A 14,348-nucleotide genomic window follows, 5' to 3' on the forward strand; every position below is an offset into this window, starting at 1 on the left:
GGAAAAACATAATCAAGATATGGATGCAGGATATGAAAATACAAATTTGCAAGCAATCTTTTTCATCTATTAGGGAAAAGAAGAAAAAGAAAGTTAGCATTTGTTGATGTTGTGGACACTCAGGAAGAAACGACAAAATACTCATAGGAATTAAAGCTTAATACAAACAAATTTCAGCACAGAATAAATTAACCAAATATTAACCATCAGAATTAGTGTTTTTTATATCATATATCATCAAAAGCTAGAAAGAGAGAATCTCAGGTTCTTGTTTTTTTCTCACTTCATTTGTCAAGCTCTTATTGCAGAGAATTACAACAAAGATTTTAAACAATATAAATCAAACTTTGTCATTTGTTGCCTCTAGAGCTGAATGAACTTAGAGAATTCAATGAAATGGTATGAAAATAATCTCAACTTTAACTTGGCGAAGCTTTATTTTATTTTGATGTTTCAAACTAGAATTTAAGGAATGTTTGTGTCTTATGGCTGGTGAGCATCACATGACTTTATTTAGACATTTCTGAATTAGAGACTCTGGAAAAGATGCATCTTTTTGAAGGGGTTCTTTTCAAATAAGAAAAACTTAGGTAAAGCACTAATTAAAAAACTTTCTACTGGCCCTGGACAGGTTGCTCTGATTAAAGATGTCCAAATGCAAGGCGTGTGTACTGATCAACCGTCAGGACTGGCATTTGAGGAGGAAAGGGACAGAGTAACGAGGAGGTAAAGTTACCCAGAACGTAAGCCGTGACATGGTCGTCAAATCAAACATACCCAATCAAAAGGAAATGTGAGCAGATAAATGCTTGAAGTTTAACAATGTGGTGCCTATTTATGCAACTGTGTGATGTTGAAAGGCTCAACCCCGAGATTGTAATTAGAGTAACATTTAAAGTCATTACTTGGTTTGTCCTCATTGTTTTTTGGGGGGTTTTTTGCAGTAATTTCAAAGCACATGAAGAAAAAAACTGTCAAATCTGGTCAAAATATATTTTCATGCTATTTAATGGTCAATTTACTGCGAAACCACGTCGTTACTTCATATTGGGCGTATTAGAGGGAAGTCAAGCTCCAAACTAATAAAAGCGAGGCTTAGTTAAAACCCCAACAGTTTAAAAGCCCAATAAAAGCATTTGAGGGGGATGAAAGCCATTTATCCCAATTTTACTGTGAATTTGTTGTGAACACATAATTGATGAATTTATGGCATTCCTCTTAAAGGTAACATATATGAAATATCATTTCTGTATAGTAATTTTTCCATGTTTGTTTATAAGACTATCCAGTGGCATTTAAAGCTTAATTTTAATCCATGTTTTTTTTCTGCTACAGCTGAAGAATCCACTTTATATTCAATGATGTAAACTACAAAACCATATTTGGAGAAGCTAAAATAAAATTAAATAAAAAACCACCCTCATGTTGCCTTTTATAATTCTTTCTGCTCACCAGTGTTCATTTATCACAGGCCTACCATTGTGTTAAAACACACACACACACGCCGACATAAAGAATCACACTGACTGAGATGACCCAAAACCAGACTGTCATTCCCCAAAACCCAAAAGCCTCAGGTCACCAAACACATTGTTTCAGGGAGACCAACAGGGACCGGTTCGGTTAAAACAGACAAACCGATGGATGAAGGGCTCCTCGTGCACAGAGTCAACTGAGGCAGATTCATGTTTGTCAGATTTAAATCATCTAGTGACTTTCAGGCCAATAGGAATCACTAGGAAGGCAGCCGTTATTTCAGCAGTTTGAGAAAAACGCCTGATCTTATTTTGATGAAAAGATTTAAACATGCAAAAGGGCAGAAAGAAACCCCACTGCCTAGATTTTTCTTGTTTGTTTTATGAAAACAAGACACAACTTGCTGAATATCTGTCATTACTACACAACTAGAAGCTATTTTGGAGGTTTCCGGATGATTATTTCTCAAATCAACTGGCTGAAAAGGGAGAGCATTTTCCTCTTTTCGGTTTTCTATGAAGGAAATATAAATGTTTTTATTGATCGTAGCATCAAAACATTTTGGAAATCTTTATAAAAACGTTTTTTTTTTTACATTTGACATGTTTTCTGTGTTTTGTTGAGCAGAAGGTAATGGGACTTTTTTCCTGTGACACAAAGGCTGGAGTCTGCAGAAGCATCAGGTTATGGCAGCAGGATTGGTGTGCAGCTTCAAGTTCTAATAAATGCTAAACACTCTATAATTAACCAAATTAGCTTTCGTTGTTTAGGCCCAAAATCTTTTGAGGGAGTTGTCTAGGATTCTTCATTTGTTTCTTTTCTGAACTTAGAGTAAGTTTATTAACAAATAAAGGTGTATAGGTCTAGGTGGGAAGAAAACCCACTAGTTCATCCTAGAGCCTTATAGAAAACTGTTCTAAGTTTTTTGAGTACAAACCTCCACTGAAGTCTGCAGGTGAGTCAGACTATAACCGAAGGACTACTACTGCCCCACTGCATGAACTTATGTTTTGAGATGAAAATCCTAAATTAACCTTATTGTGTCTTCCTTTTTCATTTAGTGTTCTGCTTTTTGGGGGGCTTGTCTGGGATTCTGAACCCAAGTTGTGTGAGCAGTCTGTGATCTTGGTAGAATAAAAAAAGCTGAATGATGAGAAGAGGAGCCATAGCTGGACTCATGAACCGAACAAACTACAAGGTAAGATACTTGGTTCTGTGTTTAATTAAGCAGAATGAATTCACCTGTTTGCTGGCATTTAATTGCTCACTGGGTCAGTGTCTAACTCCAGCCCTTGAAATGCATCTCTGCTCCAACACACCTGAATCAAATGGCTAAATTTCCTCCTCAGCATGTAATCAAGTTTTGCAGAAGTTATTGTTTTGATTGATATCTGGCTTTTTTATTTTGCTTATGCAATACACAACTCACTCTCTGGCTAAAGTCTGCAGAACTGCACTCTATAAAGTCTCCCTCTTCAAATATCCAACACAGTTTAAATGTTTGTCAAGACTGTGTCAACAAAAAGATGGCATCATTGTGAAGTGTAAATTTTATTTAAAAACCAAAAACTGAAAAACATTTGTTTTTGATACAGCATCTTTCAGAAACTTGGATTTTTTTCTAGACTTATAAAGTTGTGACAAATGGTTAGAGCAATTTTGATACTTTTCAAGGCATTGGTTGAGTTCTCGTAATAAAAGCACAAATGTATGCACTCAGGTAAAAGTATCTGTAAGTTTGAGACTGGGATTGCTTTGGTGGACTAGATTTCTCGAGAACGCCTCCAGGGGAACCTGCAGAGGTGAGTTCATGTGAGCAGCAGCAGACACAGTTTCCCGGGGTTGTGATTTTAAGAAGGGGGAAAAAATTCCCTTAAACATGCTATACTGCTGAGAAAAATGGCTTTGCAAGAAAAATACTTTAGAGGTCATTTTAGTAATTCATCTGTTAACTGTTGATGTTTTAATCATTGCTCATCCTAAAAGAAAGACATGTACAGAAACAGGGACTGAAAACATAAAACAAATTCAAAAAGACTTTATTGAGCCCAAAGGAAAATTAAACACCTTCAAAATAAATATTTTCCTCACATCTCATTACAGAAAATGCTATCTTTCAACTTTCATAGTCTCCCAAACCTTCACATTTTAAAAGCTTATAACCCCAAATCTCTAGGTATTTCATTAAGACGAACAGATGAATTGCAGATGGCATGAACATAAATTCACCATTAAAAACTGAAAAGTGAGGCATTCAAAGCCTCTGATTCAATATTTTGTGTTTAAGTTACTGGTGCAAGACTTTTAGATTGTGTCCTCAGCAGCTTTGTGGAGTGTGCAACTTCACAGGACAGCTGCAGATACACAGATATTGAATTATGCACAGATGAACTATGTTTGATGATTATGTGACTTCTGAAGGAAATGCACTAGATTTTGTTTTGGGGGATTAAAATGGACACCATCATATCATTTTGGGTTTTTTATTAAGTAAAAAAAACAACACAATCATTATGGGTTTGATTGTGAATCTTTAATTCCCTTCAGAAATAAACACAAATAGAAAGCAAGGGACCCGTTTGGAAAACAATACATTGCCTAAGTTGAATTGCCAACATTCAGCTTCAGACTGAACACACATGAAAGAAGAAATGATAAAAACCCTGTAATATGTTATCATCTTATGGCCAGAGATAATATCACTGGTGTGATTCCCACCACCTGTTTCAGTATTAATGGCAAAAATTAAACTTCTTCAAGTTTCAAACAGGTTTCCAAATGGGATAATTTGTAGAGTTATGGTGCATTAAAATCTGTCAGTCAATGACTAATATGGAAGTGATGGAGAGCTTTGATGTCCGGCGTAGCGTCTTTCCATCTGGGAACACAAGGAATGCTTTAAGCCCATTACCCACTCTTCCAGTCCAATTGGAGCTACCGCAGCCTGGGGGAGGACATAAGAGCTGCCCCCATCATCTTTCAAAGCTCTTACGCCTCTAATTTGTTTAGACAAACGGCCCAAAATATGTTGGCCCCAACAGTGGACAAGCCTGGGGTTGAGGAGCAGATTCTGGCTCCTAAAGAAGACTTTGCACCCAACAGAATATCTAAGTTCCAGTTTAAGCTTAAGGAAACTCTCCAGCTGTCACTCCAGTTTGTCCACGTCTTCCTCTGGGAATTGTCTGTTTGAAGTCGTCGCAGCGGCACCTCCACCCTGATGGCATGCACGATAAGAGGGAAAGAGTTTGTAAATGATGATGCAGCTGCAGCTAAATTAGAGGCTTTCAGCGCTCTGCGTTGCACGCCAGATTGTACGGCTGTGTCGGCGTCAGCAGGTCAGAACGTTCTCACACTGCGGTCGTACAGCACGACGTGGACGTAGAGGTCCGACTGGAGGAGCGTCCCGCTGGAGTCCCCGCTGGACCCGGACTGAAACCAAACACCACGTGTTTAGAAATGGCTTCATTTGGACAAAGCAGATCAGTGAGTTTTATGAGCTTGGAGGATGTTTTTACTTAGACAAGTTCTGTAAATCAGTCAATCAAGTTATTTGTTTGGCACATTTCAGCAACAATGCAGTTCAAAGTGCTTTACATCATAAAAACACAAAAATAAAAAGTCATCAAAATATCATACAGTCACCAATTGAGAAACCAGTGACAAATGCAGCATAAAAGATGCTGAAAGTACAGATGAGTCCATCAGGAGGCATAAATCCTTCTTTGATTTGATCCAAAAACAATCTCTGAAAGAGAAAGTGTTTGGTTTGGGTTTAATGACGAGGTTTTTAGTATAACTTTATTGGTTACTGTATCAAAGCTAAGGCTGCTGTGTGTATTTATTTTATGATTCTCAGAGCATTGTTACGGCCTATAGAGCAATAACAGCTGCAAGAAAGGAAGGAGGAGGTCCATTATGAAGGGTTTGCATCAAAGCATATCTGTGTGTTAAAGTGGCCTAGTCAAAGTCTTAACCTAAAATCAGCTCAGGTTTTTATAAGCACACATCCATGTGTCTGTCTGTCTGTCCATCCATGTGAAACCACAAGCTGCTGGAAGCATTTCCTCTCAGACCATCTGTGTCACGGGACTCATTCATTGGTCAACCATCACACCCAATTTACACGTTTACCTCAAACACTCCTGTGGGTGTCGTAATGACCGAGGCGATCAAAGGCGAAACAGACGGCTAAAAATGACTTCATCACCGGAGTCGGAAACTCTGGTAAACAGCAAACCTCCACATGATCGGGAAACCAAAATGTTTTACTAATGCTCACATCATCTAAGGAAAACTTTTCTTTCAGCTTCTTTTTCCAGTCAAACCAAATGAACCACAGAGATAAGAGAAGCTCTTCACCATCAAACCCACATTTCTGGCTGCAGGGGAACAAGCGGTCACGGTTTAGCAAAAGCAGAAAAACAAAGCGGAGAACTAGCCTGCACTTCAAAAACCACCAAAATATCACCAATTATTTTTGTCTTGTTTCTAGTTAAAATATCCTAGTATCTTAGACAAAGCTAACTTATGAGTATATTTTCTGTAAGGTAAGAGCAGAAAGGTTTTTTCATACTAATCCCACTGTTAGATTATTTCACTCTTGGGAAAATGTCTTGATATAAGTGAAATAATCTGCCTGTGGAACTAGTACGCCTTTATCAATATGAAGGAATTAATTACTTAAAACAAGCTCCTATATCTTGCTGAAAAGATGCTTGCAAGTTAATTTTGTTTTATTTTAACTGCACCAACATATTTGCACTAGAAACTAGACCAAAAGTGCTTGTCTAGGTTTTGTGTTTTTGCAGTGTGAACTGTAAAGACGAAGCTGCAGACGGAGGGTTAAAAGCTGGACTGAGCCACGCTGCGTTTCTGGACACGCGGGTGGTTTGATGTCCCTGGCTTCCTGCGCCTTCCATCGCTTGTGTTTTTAATAGACGGCTGGTCGGGGCGGGGCTCGACCGCAGCTAGAACACTGTGCTGCCATTTTGGCCTCAAAAACGCAGTCCCCACAGCTCTGTCTGCAATTTCAAAATAGTTCGGCCCCACCAACTGCTTCCCTACCCCCCAGCAAAGAGAGAGGCAGGAGGGAAAATAAGAGCCGTCCCAGTGGGCCGTTATTCTGCAAAGGCCTCCGCCAGAAGGAGAGCGTGGAGGAAGCACCTGCCTCGATCTCTTGACCCTTCGCTCTGTGTGCAGGTGGAAAGCAAATATGATTCCTTCATCGCTCTCAGCTTCTCCAACTGATATCTGCAGCTTGTTAAAAAGCTTCAGTGCCTAAAACTTAGGGCCAGTGAGGTAATATAGGGCCGTCACTGTAACATGCTCTGTTAGATATAACACTGGCTTTAAAGACAAAGTGTGCCTGGTAGCAAACTGGATCTGATAAGAACTTTTACTTCCCAGAAACATTTTTACGGCCATGCAGCAGGTGTCTGGATCTGATTATGGGAGCCTGAGGCCCAGAAGCAAAGCAGCAGAGAAACAATTCTTACCCAAGGATTCAGCATTGTTTTGTCCCTCTTGCTCTTAAAGAGAAGTCCGTTTGGGTCATCATAAATCACCTCAAAGTTGGGGCTGGAGTTGGAGGTGGATGTCTGCGTCTTCCAGTTGTAGTAGCTGTGAAGGAAACGGGGAATACAACTGAGTCTTTCAGGAAGGTTTTAAATGAAGAAAAACATGGCTGCCAGCTGGTTATGAAGATCTTTTCAATCATCTTCTCTTAACTGACCATGACCATAGGCACCAGAACAGGGGGGGTGCAGGGGACCATTGCCCCCCCCCTTCAACACTTTACGGCCCTGCCCTGCCCGTCCGCTGGACCCGCCAGACATTTACACAGGCTGCACACAACTCCGACAATCCGTGACTGACATCTCTCTGTGGTACAGATAAAACCTACAGCATTGAGATCTGGACCGAATCTAAGGCTCCAGATCATAACAGTCCCCCAAAGGTTTACGCACATGCGGCAGCTTCGGGTCGGGTTGGGATCATGAACCGGTCTGACATCTGAAAAAAGGCTTTGACTCTGATCCGGTCCAGATCTGAACCAGTTCTGCCTAAAAATTAAATGAGATTTCTGTATTTGTCACCATTTACAGAAGTGTGACGATGTTTTCTTTCTAAAAGCGTTGGGATGAAAAAAAAAAAAGGACATCGGGCCCATGTTTGTTTACGGGTCCCGACCAATTGCTCACCCACACTTTGCCTAGAGCAGATCATTTTTGCTCAGGACGAAAAATAATTGCATGAATTATTATTTTATATATATATATTTTTCATCTTTCCGGTTTATGAGCTTTTTTGTGTGTGGGCGTGCGTGGGGGCGTGTGTGTGTGTGGTTTGGCGAACTGAAGAGCTGACGGGTCACCCGGTTGGACAACTGTTTCACCCGCTACTGGTGCGTTCACACCAATGATGTAATGATGACAAAACCTTCATACAAACATGGTGTTTTAATATTCAGCTGTTCTTAGGTCGGCTGCAGGCATTTATCCGTCTTTTACATTTTTCCAGACTCCAGTTTTGAAAATGGAATAAAGTCCATTCTGAAATCTAAATGCTCTGTGTAAAGCTGCCTTCTGCATGTTCTGCATGACATTCAAAGTGCATAACAGAGGTGACGAAACACCCCATGGACCCCCCACCTCAAAAATGAATCCGGCGCCACTGACTATGACAGTGTAGGGAATTGCATAGTGGATACTAAAAAAACGACCTATTATACAAAATTAATATTTTCATGTTTTTGTACTTCCATTTAGTAATAAAATGCTTCTAAAAACAACCCAAGCTCTTAAAAATCTCACCCAGACTTATTTGGCAATAAGTTAAAGTTTTTGGTGTCTGGAATATTGGCTCAAAAACTTCCTGATTACTGAGTCCCACTGCACCGTTACCTAGCAACTCAAGCTGACTCCCAGCATAATTGGTCAGCTGGTTTTTCCGCTGCATGCGCTGTGCAATGACTGCTGGAAAAGACAAGTGCTTTGTTGTTAACTTAACATCCAGAAGCCACTTGCTACATTCTTGGTTGTGCAGGAGACTCCACTCCTGCTTTTCAAAGATGTACGGTTGTATAATTGTGCATCTGTTTGCAGCCATTTTCACATATGAATGTAAACGTTGCGTTAAGGGGCGTGGCCAGCAGCAAATTATTTGGATTTAAAGAGATAAGACACCCTAAAACGGCTCATTCTGAACTGACAGACTAAAATCTCACTATCTGATTTTGTGCAAAAATGTTATGAACTAACCTAACCTGCTCAAGGAAGCTTAATAAAACAATTTTATTGATGTTGTGGAGTACAAAACAACATCTTTTGATGTGGTGAATGTTTTGAATTTTGCTGTGTGGACAAGTTTGTCATTTTTCAGTTAGGCAGTGGGACATAGCACTGGGATTACCGAGAAAAATGAGTGCTTTAATTAATTTTTTTATTGTTAAATTTACAGTTAAATTTGTTATTTATCTGGAATAAAGAACGTAAAGTATTTTGTTGTTGTTTATTGTTTACAGTCAATCTGTATGTGTAGGTCAGAACTTTACAAAACTCAAGATCAAAAATGTCTAAGCATTTCTGTTTGGTGCATTTGTTCTGATTTAAGAAAAAGTCTGGCTCCAGTGCAGTTAGATCTAAAGACATGACCTTTGAACAGCAGTGCATTCCAAAAAACATAACCATGAATTTAATTTTAAGAGAATCATACCGAGACAGAACATATCGTTCTATTGTAACGTACTGTAGCTCTGCTTTAGAGTTTTAAGATGCATCGGTATCAATAGAAATAGGATTTTGTGACGAGAAATCTGCCAATTTGAATAAAAAAATTTAAAAAGATCCCACTGCAAATAATATATTTTGCACAACTCTTTTGGATTTATCAGAAAGAAACGATGGATGAACCCAGAAGAAGAGCATAAAACACAGAGCAGTAATCTCTGTGAGGGAGCATTCATGAGCTGATTAAAATGAAGGAAAACAGCCGTCAGTCAGATATTCTTTATCAGAGGTCGAGAGGTTAAAAAGCTGTTTCCACTCCCATGTGCAGGGCACCAAATCCAGGCTGAAGCTGTGACTAATCAGCAAGTGAAACCAAAGAATGGCTTCAATTCCAGAATAAATGACTGATTAATTCACAGCATCCGATTCAACTCGCTCAGCTTCTAGCTCCTCAGGAGGAGAAATGATGTTTCTAAAGGGACAAGAATATTAATACATCTGTTTTTCTCTATTTGACAGAGATGTAAAATGTCCTGAATGCTTTTGATGATTTCAGACCGAACGGTTTGTTTTTGTTCTTTTGTTGAGAAACAACCTCAGCTTCTCATTCTTCAGCCGTGGAATTGGCAGATCTTCCGTCTTTGTTGACATGAAATATGATTCAGGTTTGGAAGTGAAAGCATCTCATTATAGCAGGTTTTGAACTCTGCGTTGTTCTCTCTGTGAGCCTGGACTCCATTCCTCTTTACAGGTAATGAGAAACCTAAAGACACGAGTCTTGAAAATTATTTTAACTTTGTTTTTAAAAAAAAGAAAAGTTAATTAATGTTAAAGAAGGTCAGGCTGAAGTTAAAAGCTCCTGGTTAGAATTTATTATACTGATTTAGAATAAACAAATGCATCAAAATATTTATATTTGCATTTCTGTTCTCTGCTCTGAAACGTTATATATTTTGTGCATGTTAAAACATTCCAACAGGATAAATTGTAAAAACCTGAATCCTTCCCTTTAACTTAAGTATAAAAAAGATCTTAAATCCTGATTTCTTAGAATCCAGATGTTATATTTTATGAACAAACATTAGATTTCATGTTATTTATTTTCACAGGATGATTTAGAGAAATGCTGCAATGAAAAACTACAGTAGATGAGTTTAAGTTAAAGCGTTTCTAAACTCAGTTGTAGTATTGTAGTTGTATTTTGGAATTTGAATTGAAGTAACTATGGAGGAAAACCCTTAAAAAACAGCAACCTGACTTTATGTTGTTACTGGAAAACTCTGCAGGTCAGATGTCATAAGTGAAGATTATAAACTGGGATTTTTCCAGTTTTCATGACGATGTTGGGGTTCTGGTACCAAGCATTATTCTGATGTTACCCTTAGCACTTCAGTACTAGGAAATATATGTATATAAAAAAAAAAACCCTATATGATGTAAAAAAAAAACCCCAAAAAACTCTAAGTGACTTGGTTTAAATTTCAGAAACTCTCTTTGGTCTTCTGTAGTGGTGTTTATTTAAAAAGTAAAATTTGCTGTGACACATTAAAAGCTGTCCATAAATACTTATCTGCATCTGAGACATAAAAAAGGTTTTCTCCAAGAAAAATATGCAACTTCATAGCTACAAATTACAAGAACAGATTTGGTCCAAGGAATACATTACATACTCCTGCGGCTTTCCAAAACCTGCCTACCTCACACTAAGCAATTTTAGGAAATGTAAATAAATATTTTGCAAAGCGGTCTGCTGAATTAGCTCTGAAAATGGGTCAGGTCTGAGCTCAGTTCTGGTCTCCAGGCAGGACGTTTTCATTTATGCGAGTCTGGAATACTTCCACTGTCTGTAGATTTGGTTTAATTTGCTGTTTTTATTTTTTGGTTTGATGTCGGCTTCAGTTGTGCTCTGTTTGAGTTTAAACGGCTTTCATTTTCTATTGTCGCTGCCACGTTATGGTTTTTATTTTGCAGACTCAGTCTCGCACTCCTGACCTTCTGCCCAACCTGGTCTTGATTTGTAATTATCACACCTGCATCCATTTAGTCGTTTCTTCCTCACTATATAAGTCATGTGTTTCTCATGTTGCTGGTTTGCATTGGTCATAATTCGGTTGGGCTCCCTGCACTCAGTTTGATATGAAGTTCTTTGTGTTCAGAACCAAAGCCTACCGCATTGTATTAAGGAGACCTAAACACTGTTCTTCTTAAAGAAAAAAAAACATCTACGTTGATCTTTAAGGTTCTTATTTAGTTAAAATTAGTGATGGCCAAATGAAGCCTCATGAAGCAATGACGCTTCATTTTCAAAATCATTCATACACATGAACTATAAAAGGTTCCTTTTATTTCGGCCACTGCTGAAGACAAATACTCCTCTGATGCGATCAAATACAATAACCCATGAGGCTCATCACGCTTTTATTTTGAAAACCGGCACGCAAAATGAAGCAGTCGCGTGACCCATGCAATGCAAGGCCTCGTTTGTTGCCAGTCACGTGGTTTTCAGCAAGACGACACAAGCATGGAAGCGGGGCTTCATTGACACGCCCCCTTTTTAAGCCTGGCTTCATGTGGCCCATCACTACTTAATTACAACCAGAAAATATTTGAAAGTCTTCTAATGAGCAGATCATCACAAATAATTAAAACAGTCAAACTTTACTCTACATTTTGTGTTGTATTGGATATTACTAAACTGGAACAAAACTGTATATTGTCTAGCCACATAAGTCCATTTTGTTTTGGTCCTTTAACTTGTTGCGGTGATAGAAGGTATTCTGCTCTGAAAGGTTTGGTACTGTGACTGGAGAAAATACACAGATTTTTGGTGTTGAATGGAAACTATCTTAAATGGGTTTAGTGTTTTGTATTTTATTTTGTCATAGATCCACTTTATTTTTATTTAACATTTATTTCACCCAGAAAAATCCCCCATTGAGATTCAAAATCTCTTGCGAAAGAATCCTGGCCAAGACCGGCAGCGGCGCAGAGATTACAGAACATTCACAGCAAAAACAGAAAACGTTAACACTGTGATAAATCAATTAAAGGATTCCTCTGTGGAAACATTTACACACAGATGATTCATTCTCAAAATCAGTAAGAACAGCCTTAGAAGCATTTAGTGACAATAGATCCTTCACGTTTATGTATTTCTGCAACTGATTCCAAGAAGATGGAGCAGAAAACTGAAAGTTTTCTTTCCATGTTCAGTTCGAACTTTAGGCACCGAAAGTAAAAATAATTTCTCACAACAAAGAGGATATCCTCCTTTCTATTTAAAGGCCAACACATAATTCACTAAATCCAATCAAAGTGGGTCCAAGAAGCACCAAAGGGTCAGCTTCCTTTACCTTTACGCTTCAGAGTCCAGAAAATGTGGCACCAAATAGATTCTGGTGCTTCAGTTATCGGTCAGCACTTCCTGCCAGCCATCAGTTTCCTCTCCAGGAAACATTCCCTGTCTGCTCCCAAACAGTCGCAGCCATGCAAGGAAATACACTGATGCATAAAATTATAAGGTTTGACAAGACCGGAGGCCTGGTATTCTGGCCCAGATGCCAACAGATCTGGGTAAAGCGTGGTCAGAATAGACTGCTGCTGTCCCACTTCTGAAACACAAGTCAATCTGTTTTTTTCCCCTTAAAACTCAGATGAAAATTATGTCGTCGGAACCTTTACTTTCAGACATATACATCCTTCTTCTCTTCCTAGATTAGCTCTGACAGGGCTGCGGGGGCTATTTCTACAGGAATACCATGCGACAATTAAAATTTTTTTGGTAAGCCACTTTTATTCCACGGTGACCCGCCTACATTTGCAAGAGTGAGATGTAAGATATTTTTAAGATGTGAGATCTCTTACGGCTGAACATAAAAAAGAAAAAAAAAAGACTTTGTTGCTCTCCTATTTGGACATGTTTTATTGGACCCACTTCCCCTACTGTACTATGTGAATGGTCGCAAAGGCAGCTAGCTTCCCAGTCGGTGACGAAGAAAGCTCGAGCAGCTGGATGGCACCACACCCAGACACATGGACCAGTAAAAGTCTGAGAACCTGGATTTGGTGGAAACTGTGACGGTTTTCACAGCATGGGTTCCTGCTTCCCGATGCATTTACCTTGACTGTGTGACATGTGCGCTCTACTCTTTCACTTTCCATAGTTACCATGCTCAGCTCTATTGTTATCTCCAGGTGCTCATTTTCCAGAGGAACGTCAATAGGAGCTGGATTATGAGCAGTGGATCGTATATTTCATCAGAGTAAACGCCATCTTGGTTTCCGCTGTACAATGTTTATTTCTGAAGTAAATGTTTAAGAATAAAAAGTCTTAAAATGTAAGACTTTTTAAGACCTTTTTTTTATGCCGCCTTGAATTAAATTTAAGACAGAAGAAAACCCCAATAAATCTAGGGAATGGTTGGGGGATAATGCTTGAATTGAATGTAGTGTAATAAAAGAATAAGCAAAGGAAAATACACCTAAAACAAAAGCACCTGGACATTAAGGTTCAGTTAGAATTGAAGACTGACATATTTATTATTTTTGGACCTGTATATTTTGTGGATTTTGGCCTAAAACATTGAATGATATTCTCAGGTGTCGTATGCAGCTCTTGGATATGTCTCCAAGATTTAGTGCATTTGCAAATTGTAATCTAACTTACAATATTGTTATATTTCTTCCACTCTGAGTGCTCTGTCCCACCATGACGATATTGTACTTGTTTAGCTTCTCTAGCGCTAGCGGTTCTGAGGTTCATCTCTTGGGTGTGAAACCCAGGGCTGGGCAACAAATCAACAACAATTTATAATCGCGATATGCACATGATCAATATTTATAGATGATATGTCCAAATACAATGTTCAATAATTTCACTGAGATATAGCTGCTCCACCTTTCACGGTGAGCTAAGCTAAGTTTTTAACATAACATAATTTAATTTCCCTTTGGGATCAATAAAGTATTTTTGAATTGAATTTGAACTGCTTAAATATGAAATTGAGTTGAGTGAAAGGAAGAAATGAGCTCTAGAACAGCTAAAACAGGAAATGTCACTTCACCAGTATTTCAGATATCCAAAACCAAAAAATCCCTAATCAATAATTATGAAGAAACTGATATAAAATCCTTATATTGTGATAG

The 14,348-nt window shown here is 38.6% G+C and overlaps 1 protein-coding gene across 2 annotated transcripts in view; it reads right to left on the bottom strand.

The window, feature by feature from the left end:
* Positions 1-3,990: 3,990 nt before the first annotated feature.
* cfap299 (cilia and flagella associated protein 299) overlaps positions 3,991-14,348 on the bottom strand; it is a 75,593-nt gene continuing 65,235 nt past the window's right edge. Inside the window, exons 5-7 of one of the 2 annotated variants that reach the window (XM_028032805.1) lie at positions 6,972-7,095; positions 4,830-4,905; positions 3,991-4,690 (exon numbers count right to left, since the gene is read on the bottom strand). In XM_028032805.1, coding sequence (XP_027888606.1) covers positions 4,602-4,690; positions 4,830-4,905; positions 6,972-7,095 — 289 coding nt within the window. In that variant the 3' untranslated portion in view covers positions 3,991-4,601. The remainder of the gene's footprint in view (positions 4,691-4,829; positions 4,906-6,971; positions 7,096-14,348) is intronic. The other variant, XM_028032806.1, reaches the window with a different exon arrangement.

Source organism: Xiphophorus couchianus, chromosome 12, assembly GCF_001444195.1.
Source record: "Xiphophorus couchianus chromosome 12, X_couchianus-1.0, whole genome shotgun sequence".
Taxonomy (NCBI): Eukaryota; Metazoa; Chordata; class Actinopteri; order Cyprinodontiformes; family Poeciliidae; genus Xiphophorus; species Xiphophorus couchianus.